Here is a 10,000-nt window from a genome sequence, read left to right as displayed (position 1 = left end):
ATTTTCTAGTTTTCATGTAGCACCTTTATTTGCATCAAAGTTAGTAATGTTGTGTTTAACTCTTGTATAGTGACTTTCCCGAACAGATCATCAGATGATACTTACTGGAAATGACGGTGGTAGAATAATGGATTTGGGAGAGCTGTTTAATGTTCCCACTGCTATCAGAGCTTTTACTGGTATAGTTAATATCTGAGGGGGAGAAGGAATAGTCACAGTCACAAAAAGGGTCAACTTAATGAAGAAAAACATTCCATTCTCTGGCTGAACTTCACAGACCACCTACCTCATAGTCTGTGGTAAGGTGAACGGCTCCATCATATGTGCCCTCTAGTGCCTTGGCCACCAGAGTCACTCTGAATGCAGCGTAGTAGCCAGAGGCTAATATTACCTAATATATGCAAAAGAAATGTATGCGTTAGTAACTTAGGTAGCTAGGTTAGTTAGGCTTGTTGTAGATACTGGTTTCTGAATGGAGAAGAAGCTCTTACTGTTTTATGATGGGAGGTTGAACTGTTGTGCAGTTCTCGGATGCGACTGAGAGCTGCTGTCCTATTGCCTTTCTCGGTTTTGAGGAGTTCCATGGACAGACTGTCTCCTGTCACCATCCATGACTTGATCTCCAGCTGAAAGAAAAGGAAGTGCTTTAGTTCAGAAGAGATACGGATAGTTGTGCGAGTCGATATTCACATCCAGGTTGCTTTCCTTGACTGTACGGAGCAGACAAAATGTTTTTATAATCATCATGGGGGCCCGCCCACGCTGTCCCTTCAATTGTCAACTGGCAGTAGGCTTGTCTGTAGCGTGTAGTGTCTGTGCTCCACCCTCACCTCTATGGGATTACTGTTGATCACCACTAATGTGATGCTGCTGGTGTCTGTAGCACTGCGCACTCCAAAGTCCAGCATGTTCTCCCGCAGACTGGGGGACAGAACCAGGGTCTATTCATAGCAGAGACAAACATTTCAAACAAGCATTCAAAAATAACATGTAGACACTGACAGACACCTTAGACACACAAATTAACATCCCGACATCTCCTAAAAACTCAATTTGTGCAAAAGAAATGACCAAAATAAGTAAAACGGATAACCTTTGATGTACAAAATAACATCATAATATACTACCATAGGGTATGGAATGTCTTTAATGCATTCTTCAGTCTATATGTACAATTTCAGACAATGTCACATGATGTTCTTTCCCAGTGCTAACCTCTAAGAAGCCTGTGTAAGCCCGGACTGGCAGGTGGAACTTTGAGGCGTTTGTGATGAGCAGGATATTGCCGTCTATGTGAATGGAGGGCCGAACCGGCCGGAAGAGGAGGGAGAAGATGTATCGCGACTCGTGTGGTGGTATGAGGATGGGGGCACTGAAGTTCTGCACCTGAAACCAAATCACAAACATCTGTGAAAGATCTGACATCTATACGTACGTTCAGAAAGTATGTTTATGTCAGCTTGACCCCATGAACCCTGCTGGGGGCGGCACACACGTTAAACATGGTCTTGGCCTCTTCGGGCAGAGAAACATTGTGGATTCTAATAGCGAAGTTGAAGGTGTTGGTGAGGAAGATGGGTCTGTCCACAGGGTCTACGGGACTGTCTCTGATGTGGAACAGGGTGGCTGTGTGGTCGAAGCCCAGGTAGCTAAACATGAGGAGAGAGACCACATCAATGTCAGGCACTATGACGCAGATATGTGAAATACTGCATTCATAACTGAAGTCTCTCTGTTGAGCTGCGTCCAGTTTGTGGTACTAAAACCCATTAGTGAGTTCTCTATGGGTTCCATTTCCATTGCTTTTTATTACCGTATGGGCTTTGATTTATGCAGAAAATAAGCTCTGTAGTTATACGAAGCCTAAGAGAGTTTCACATTTTGTTCTAGACTATGACATAATTTATCACATCCGTTAATATTACGGACCCAGACTAGGAGTCACCAGAAAAAGACAAGACACAGAACAGTACAGGGACATGTCCTAACAATTAATAATTCATTTAGAAGGGCCCGTTGTAGGCCTGTGTTCTTCTCTTACTTATATTAATTGTGTGTGGTTCAGAAATTGTACAAAAGTTGATTTCTGGAGATAGTCTCGTTGGGAAAAAAGTGTGAATGTCATAAGCCTTTGCTATACAGCCAGCTTACTTTCATAATTTATGCAAAACCCATGGCGTAGATAGATTCCGGGTCATCCCTGTTCTCCCAGTCATTAACACATTGTCCCTATACTGTTATTAATATTAAACATGTATACTTACCCTTCTAAAACCTCTGCTTGATAGGGGATTTCAAGTTTAGAGTAACTTTTTTCTTTTGCTTTTACTGTTATTTTTCCAGAAAACTGATATGGTCTTCTTGCTTTTGAAGCTGAAACAAGAAGAGTGAAAAGATTAGAAACACAAGTACAGTGCAGGAAGACACAAGAGCTCTACAAGAAGGAACACAATCACATGAACCATAGCGTCTCTATTCTGGGCATGTCATAATAGGTGAACATTCAGCAAAAGCAAAAGACCAATTTCGGGTCCTGGCCTCTGGGGGACCTTGGTCAGCACACAGTTGGTCAATAATGCATTGCTGGCTAAAAACCTTTGATAACATTTGAGGGCCCATTTGGGATTTTGTGAGGGAAAAAAGCACTACATCTGACCTGAGATGAACATTTTGCATGTACAGCCAGTGTGACTCTAGTTTGCTCTTACGGTTGTCAAAACATTCATACAGAGTCAATTGTGCACACAAGTTGTTGTAAGAGTTGTTATACTTTATAAAATGGGAAATTTGGAGTCAGGCTGATTCGGGTTTTTAGGCAACACTTCTCAAGCAGAATACTGCTGTGCCAACTGAGCATAATATTTGAACTAACACATAATCTAGAAATGGTCACTGCTAAATTTAGCAATGGATTAGCATTTATTGTCCTAGAGGTCACTCACACACAGTGAGACAGTGATAGTGTTTCATGTTGAACCGTGCAATGTAGGGCACTTTGTAATTGTATATGTCTCATAATATTCTCTATAGTTAACAGGTGAGTCTTTAAGTGGACAAGAAGCAATGCAGAAGAGGTCAAACTCAATAGCATCGTTAAGAATTCGAGTATATTCCTTGTCTAATGTTATTTTATAGCAACTGTTTTAAACACATTGACAAAAGACAGATTCTAAGAAACAGTTTTTATCTCATGGTTAAGTATTTGGTAGTACTAGTATTACATCAATAACAACACTGAAAGGCTTGATAAAGAACTTACCATCAAAACTAATACTTGCAACTTTGGTATATCTACTTTCACCAGCTTTTAGCGTTATCGCCTTAAAATCTATCGTGACCGCTTCATTTGATGGGGTCGTCCGTACACTCTGGAAAGCATAAACACAAACTCTTTATTCACTGGTAGGTGGTTGAGTTTGCTTATAATATGAACTGAATAATCTCCGGAACACTCACTGTGATGGGAACGTCTTTTGTTCCCGAGTTTAAAAGATGTAAATTTAACTGCTTTGGTCGATCTGGTTATAAACAGAAAGAGAGAGAGAGAGATAAATTGTCGAGAATAAGAAAAACTCATGACTCTTTTTCCAAAATGCCATACGCATTGCTGTATTCCATACCTTGTGACCGAAGCGTACCAAAGTCGAGCATCTCTGTTGATGAATATATGCCAGGGGCTGTATAGAGGGAGCAAGTAGACAAAACAAGAAGAGTTAAGTTTCATACAACTTGTAGGTGGTGAAGTGAATTACTGGACGGAGGAGAATTTGATAGTGTAGTTAGTAGTAGGATGAGGCGACAGACCTGAAGTGACCTCCACTTCAACAGGGAGGATGATGAACTGGTCCTCATCGGGGGCACTGGTTTTAATCCTGATGAAAGCTGTGTGGTTGTCTACATCTCTGGATGAGAAGCTGGCTCTCATCACCCCCTTTGTCTCAAATGGGGGGATTTCCTGCAAAGGCAAAATCAGCAGGGTTGAACTGACTCAATTCTCACAGCTGTGCCATGAAGTAGATGTCTTTTTGTAAACTGAAACTAACCCATAATTTGCCAGTGCCTCCTTGTTGACCTGTGGGCAGCTCTAGATGTAAATCCCCACCACTAGAATACATCTCCACAACCTGGCAGTAAGAAGAAAAGAAGAAAGTTAAGAAAACATATTGTTGGTGTCGGGTTGAAACCTTGCATTTCCAGAACCATTATTTCTTCAGGAAATGGAAAAAAGAACCTGTGTTCGAATGGATCCAGTGTAGTTCTAACTTTAAGGGTTCATTGAAAATTAAAAGGGAGTGGTTGCACCACTCAAAAAGTCGTCAAAAGTCATAATACTTTTCATTGGTTAAACAATAAATATTTATAAAACTCACAGACAGACTTAACCACTTTCAACCTCACGATTTTGGGAATGTCATTACAGGCTAAATATTTCAAATATTTTAAAACATTTAAATAGAAATAGAAAGAAAATGCAGAAAAACAGGTAAAGAATAGCAGGTCTACAAGCTCAAACACATTCACGCTTGTACATCAGCTATTTCCACTACTATTGTGCGACAAAGTATAAAATAGGGCCTTCATTTAATGAAGAAAAAAAAACAAGACAATGAAATATGGACATAGACACGTATGCCCAACAGTGACGACATGAAACATTCACCTGGCGTAAATCTATTTTCACAGACTTTAATCAAACAAGATTGATGACCAGTGACATCGAGTGCTGTTGTTGTTGATGGCTGTTTACCTGCAGAGGCTCGCTGTGTGGGTTGTGAATGTTTATTAAAGGGGAGAAGCTGCTGTTTACTGGGACCCTGGCCCCTATGAAGGGCCGTAGTCTGTAAGGGTTCGGGATGCCAACCCCAAAAACCTGCAGGGCAGAGAAGGGAACACGATAGTAGCGCACCAGTCACATGTTGCTGGCACTACACATTTAACACAAGACAGGAGACTCAGGAAGATAATGTTTTTGCATCTACCTGGTATGTAAACAGTCCATGATGCGACGTATTAATAAATAAAGTATTTTCTACATTCCCCACTACGCGGCCGAGAAACACAACATCAAATGACGTGTTTCCCCCAGGTGGAATTATCTGTTGGAAGAAAAGAGACAAAAATGCAAAGTGTTTTTTTTCCTGTATTGTAAAGCGTCCATGGGTTTCTTGAAAGGTGCTATATAAATTCAAGTTATTATTATTATTACATCATACCAAACAGAAGGAATTCTCTCTCTCTCTCTCACTCACACACACACACACACACACACACACACACACACACACACACACACACACACACACACACAATAAATAAATAAATAAATGTCAAAAGTCAAAACAAGGCTTTGTAAAAAAAGAAAAAGGCTTCAAAGTTCTAATACTCGTATAGGCTCAATAATAATTGAAATCTTGTAATGTAACACACCACACTACACTATGCAACAGCATGATCTCCCAGGCCTGAGACCAAGTGTGTTCAAGTGATCACTATGATTTAAGACATTGGCCTATTTTTAACACAAGTGTAATAACCCAGGAGGAAATCCAAATTTGGAGTGCTCCTTAAGTGAACAACCCGAGTGGGAGGTCACAGTGCAGACAGGGAAGCTACATCATGGATGAAGTAAGGCCAGGCTAACCCTCCTACATGCTATCAGCTTTGAGTCGGGAACAGGTGTTAACTTATGAGTTTAATTTATTACAGTTCACATAAACAGCTCAAGTATGCTTTTAACTAGCAGGTTTTAAAGCAAAATTACATTTTGGCCTGGGTTGTACCTTGCCATGATTTAACTCCAAATATTGGTGAGATTTCTTCAATAGTTATGGCGTTGTTTAATAAATGATAATTAAAAATAGCTTCCCCATTGACACGAAACAGAAACAACAGACAACAAATGCATGCAAACAAAGTGAATTCTGACGATGTTTCACATTACAAAACAAACACATTTCTTTAAATTACAAAATGTCAACTTCCTGTTATATTCCAAGATCTGAATCTGGAAAATCACATTTTCATTGAACAAATTTAAATTAAAATGCAGTGTGGTTTGTGAATCAGTGATAATTAGTGTGTTCATTGATAGCTACTTACCCTATTCTGGAAAAAGGATGCGTGAAAATGTGATGTTGTTGCTGATATTGATATCAAACTAATTTCTTCTGAGCTAGGATTATGTAAATAAACTTTCTCCATTTTTGGCATTCCAACAGGCCTGTAGAGGAAGAAATAAAATATTCAATTCAAGTCAACATACTGTTACTGTACACCTAGATCTAGGCTTAAAAGTCTTATATTTATAGTGGTTTTTTTGGAGGGGAAACAGGGAAGATGCAAATGAGACAAAACGTCTGCTCTACGCTGACGAGCCCAACTGCTGTTTAAGGTCACAAATGTTTCCTTACGCCATGTCCTCTTGCATCATGGGAATGTTCATTGTTTGGTTCTTACTATTCTCTCAAGGTAACATGCCAATTCAAGCAAGTGTGTCTGATAAGGCGACTGTTTACTGAGAAAGTAAGGCCAGGAACTCCCAGGCAGAGACAGCTGGGCGAGTTCACATGGAGATGGTGGGGTGCGAGTATTGGTTTGAGGTCAGACTCAGCAAGCCTTTCTCAGTCATACATGATCACGGTCACAATTATAAGTTAAAATAATTCACCAATTGCAAATATTTTGCATAACTGTTTAGAACAGTTTCCATTCATCTAATGAAAATCAAATCATGTGGATCTCAGGATCCAAATAGGAACGGCCCGACTCCAAAGTGGAGCTCTGGAACTTTATGTGACCACTGACCAGCCTGTGATGTATATGACTGGAGAACCCCTGATTCGGATGACTTCACAGTCGACACAAGTCGTTTTATGATACATCTATGACGAATCATGCCAAATTTGACGCCATTAAAAAAAAACATTAACATGGTGAAACACATCTTAATGATGTCATAAAGATGTTTCACCATGATTTTTTTCAGACCTCCAGTTCTAGGAAATGGGGGGACTTTTTATTATTATTTCCACACAACAGCTCTAAGGTATATTAATGACATAGTAAAATGTTGAAAATGAGTTGAAATATTGAAAGGGGCACCCCTTTAAATATTTCAAGTTCAGAAACGTGAAAAGCATAAATAAATTATCGTGGTACTTCTGTGGCCTACTGGCAAGTGTGCGTAGTACAAAGTTTGGCATTGATCGGTCCAGCGCTTTGTGGGATTAGTGCCGGACACCCAGACAGACGCATACAAAGACACACACACTCACAGACGGCTAGCCTATTACAGAGCCACGCCATAAAAACAGCTGTATGAGAATTGGCATATTTATTTCATTATTTCCATGTTGTTTTCCCACTCTCTTTTAACCACTGGCATCCATATTTTGTGTGTTTTAAACATTGTAATAATTTAGCTATTGAAAAATAGCAGATCTACAAGCTCATAGTGCGCCACCAAGTGGCGCTACAAGCTTGTAGGTCTGCTATTTTTTTTTTATCGTGAAAATATATATTTCAGAAAACTGGAGGATTTAGAAGATTTTTTTAAATTTTGAGGTCAGGCCTAAATGGGTTTAATATGTTCCTCGGGTGCAGACAACAAGTTTAGACAACCGTATATTTGTGTATATTTATGGTATTTGTCATCTATCTATTCTGCCATTTTTGTTTATAAAGTCTAAAAAGGGAAAACATTCATGTATTTAGGATCTATACTATTAAAAAAAGAATTCTAAGTTCCAATATCAATGTCCAAAACACAATTAAATCATCAATTGCAATTTTTGGAATGACAATAAATCGTAAACTAAAACATACAAGCCGAGCAGCCCTTCTCAGCGATACTGAATCACTGCACGGCTTTTTTACTGTATGGTGGCAAGGCAACACCTGAGGCTGGGTCACGCCACATGGGCGCTGCACCCATTGTCAACGTGGAATGTGATCTAGTGAATGTGTCCAGGGTACAGTACCTGGGTGTTGTCCGTGTGGTTCTAAAAATGTATATTGTTTAAAGATGAGAGCATACTATGAAGTGTTAAACAATCATTTTGGATTGGCACTAGTAGCAGTTCACATCATCATGCTTTCAATATCAATTCCTCACGTCGTATAATGCTGGAATGCAGCACCAGTGAAGGAAATGGTTCAGGAATAGTTCCCACATCCCACATACACTGAAGATGTAACCTGTACCTGTAACCTATGGATTCTGTCCGTCTTTATATGTTTTTGTATGTGTCGTAGTTGTTTTTTGTTTTTATTGTGCTTTGGACCATGGGTCATTAATACAGTTTTGATTGATTGATTGGCTGACTGACTCATTAAGAGGTCCAGTCTGTGAGCTTATATGGCACAATTGTGGTCCTCTTAGACAAGATATGTAGCGTGAGATGGAACACAACAGTTATATTAATAATAGCTTTTAAATGAATGCAGTCATTGTTACTTGGCTTGAATTGTGTCATATTGACACGGTACACATATTATGAAGAGACAACAAACACACACACACACACACACACACAACTCACTGTTCGTGGAAGTCCAGCATTGGAGGTTCAAATCGTATAGGTCGACAGTTCCCACGGTGCGGGGACACACTGCAGGCAAGCGGAAGACATGACAGGAGCAACAGCAGGTTAAACAGAATAGTATCCATGTGTGTGAAAGTCCCCCAAAAATGGATACAAACGTTCAAAATGTGATGTCAAGCAGAATGACCCGTGGCCACTAGTTCCTCTGATGGATTAATGCTATGGACTTGGAGCACTGCTCCCATCGGTGGAAGGCAGCTTCCACGTGGAAAACCTTGATAAAACTCCATAGATTCAAGAGGGATGGAGAGGGAAATTGGGGAGAAGACGCCTCTCTCCTCGTCAGACTCGGACTAGAAAAGGCCCCTAAAAGTTTAGAGTTTCTCCATCACATGTAGGCAAGCCAAAACAATGCTGAGGTTTCACAGGTGTGAGCTCAGGGCATAAGCGATGGGTTACAGCTCACCAAACCTGCTTGACAACAGGTGTATCCTAACAATAGGATAGGCCCCTCCTCACAGGGAAGTGAATAGATCATCTTTGGTGCTAAGCTAAAAGCTGAGGTGATCATAGCGCAAAACAATGTATGTAGCGTCATCTTAAACTTTTACAGTGAGTAGGACATTTTAGTGACGTAGGATAATGGGACAAGCTAAATTCAAGTCATGTGATGATTTAGGTTGGTAGTTAGTCAACTGTGATGTGTTGATTTGACTCAGCACTTACAGGATTAAATGCAATTGTGAAAGAGTCCCTCTGTTAACTAGTAGGCTATTGTAAATTAAATCTTGTTCTAAAATATTATTCCCACATTACTGGGTGTACCCAAGCTGGCAGCAAAGGGAAATGCCCTAATTATTAATTACAAACACCACATAGAACCTACCAGGTAGTGTGTAGAAGAGACAATACAGTGGCAATGACAATAGCACGCTCCTCTGAGAGAGCTCTACTAGCTGGAGCTGGGGTGGATTTCACCTCCTGGGGGCTGATAATAATCCACACACAGAGACCCTCCCATGCATGACAGCTTCACAATGACTGCCAACACCTCACAGTCGTGGGGGCCCAGCTGCCAGCAGTCTCTATGTTGACCAAGTAATTAGTCATTTCATCGTTTACAGTCTGTCCGCAACTCTCTATGTATGTATTTATTTATTTCACTTTTTACTACTTGGCAGGCATCCCTATTTTGGGCAAATGTAATTGACATAAATCATAATATTATAATATTATTGCAGACCTACTAGCTCACAACGTGTTGTGAGTTAGTAGATCAGCCGTTGTCACAATGTGTCCTACAACAAAGTATATACGATTAATTAAAAGAGAGAAGAAATGCATAGAGACAGTAAGGGAATGACAGCGAAATAGCGAATGGTCTGGCCACCTGCAAAGCCAACCGGAGATTCGCTAATCAGGGCAATATGTGCATGTAGTGTGGTATGCGCACACCC

The 10,000-nt window shown here is 40.2% G+C and overlaps 1 protein-coding gene across 2 annotated transcripts in view; it reads right to left on the bottom strand.

Moving 5' to 3' along the window:
- tmem131 (transmembrane protein 131) overlaps positions 1–10,000 on the bottom strand; it is a 33,237-nt gene that overhangs the window by 17,419 nt on the left and 5,818 nt on the right. For both annotated transcript variants that reach the window (XM_083766318.1, XM_083766317.1), the window contains exons 4-19: positions 8,541–8,609; positions 6,100–6,220; positions 4,980–5,096; positions 4,748–4,870; positions 4,044–4,124; positions 3,805–3,955; positions 3,621–3,677; positions 3,457–3,518; positions 3,260–3,368; positions 2,265–2,373; positions 1,496–1,649; positions 1,216–1,386; positions 831–941; positions 492–626; positions 287–391; positions 106–192 (exon numbers count right to left, since the gene is read on the bottom strand). In XM_083766318.1, coding sequence (XP_083622444.1) covers positions 106–192; positions 287–391; positions 492–626; positions 831–941; positions 1,216–1,386; positions 1,496–1,649; positions 2,265–2,373; positions 3,260–3,368; positions 3,457–3,518; positions 3,621–3,677; positions 3,805–3,955; positions 4,044–4,124; positions 4,748–4,870; positions 4,980–5,096; positions 6,100–6,220; positions 8,541–8,609 — 1,762 coding nt within the window. The remainder of the gene's footprint in view (positions 1–105; positions 193–286; positions 392–491; positions 627–830; positions 942–1,215; positions 1,387–1,495; positions 1,650–2,264; positions 2,374–3,259; positions 3,369–3,456; positions 3,519–3,620; positions 3,678–3,804; positions 3,956–4,043; positions 4,125–4,747; positions 4,871–4,979; positions 5,097–6,099; positions 6,221–8,540; positions 8,610–10,000) is intronic.

Source organism: Protomyctophum parallelum (assembly GCF_964188405.1).
Source record: "Protomyctophum parallelum genome assembly, chromosome: 6".
NCBI lineage: Eukaryota > Metazoa > Chordata > Actinopteri > Myctophiformes > Myctophidae > Protomyctophum > Protomyctophum parallelum.
The sequence above is the reverse complement of the archived record's forward strand: the minus strand, read 5'-3'. Positions and strand labels throughout refer to the sequence as shown.